A 616-nucleotide genomic window follows, 5' to 3' on the forward strand; every position below is an offset into this window, starting at 1 on the left:
CTATTTTAAGTTGAAGGGGCAAGACTGGGCGTGGTGGCGCGCGCCTGTAATCCCAGGCTGAAAACGGGAGGATCACGGCAAGTCCGATCTGTGCACGCTGACCCTGTACTAAATACATAAATTAAGAAAAAATTGAAGAGGTAAAGCTTGAACTGCCGGCTTCCGCGGAGCGGCGCTTCCGGTAGGGCGTGTCGCAAAGGTGTCGCGTGGAGAAAGACGTCACTTCCTCCCGGAAAGCCGCTCCCGGGGACCCGCTGTAGATTCCTGTCACTTCGCAGAGCGTGTCCCTCGGCGACATGGCCCTGCCGCCCTTCTTCGGCCCGGCTCGCCCCGGCCTGCTGCCCCCGCAGCCGCCGCCTCCTGCTCCTTTCGGCTGCCCGCCGCCGCCGCCGCTGCCTTCCCCGGCTTTTCCGCCGCCCCTTCCCCAGCGGCCCGGCCCTTTTCCGGGGCCCTCCGCTCCCTTCCTCCAGCCGGCGCTGGCTCTGCAACCCCGGCCGCCCGCCGAAGCCCCCCGTCGCGGCGGCGGTGGTGGCAGTGGTGGCGGCGGCTTCTACCCGGTGCCGCCTCCGCCGCTGCCTCCGCCGCCGCCCCAGTACCGGCCCTTCCCGGGGCCCGA

General features: G+C 68.7%; 1 protein-coding gene across 1 annotated transcript in view; it reads left to right on the forward strand.

Annotated features, from left to right (window-relative positions):
* The first annotated feature begins 247 nt into the window (after positions 1 to 247).
* Positions 248 to 616, forward strand: part of Pdcd7 (programmed cell death 7) — a 14,539-nt gene continuing 14,170 nt past the window's right edge. The window contains exon 1 of the mRNA XM_004628933.2: positions 248 to 610. Within this exon, the coding sequence (XP_004628990.1) occupies positions 297 to 610 (314 nt within the window). The 5' untranslated portion in view covers positions 248 to 296. The remainder of the gene's footprint in view (positions 611 to 616) is intronic.

The sequence above is a fragment of the Octodon degus genome, unplaced genomic scaffold, assembly GCF_000260255.1.
Source record: "Octodon degus isolate 3935 unplaced genomic scaffold, OctDeg1.0 scaffold00026, whole genome shotgun sequence".
NCBI classification, from domain to species: domain Eukaryota; kingdom Metazoa; phylum Chordata; class Mammalia; order Rodentia; family Octodontidae; genus Octodon; species Octodon degus.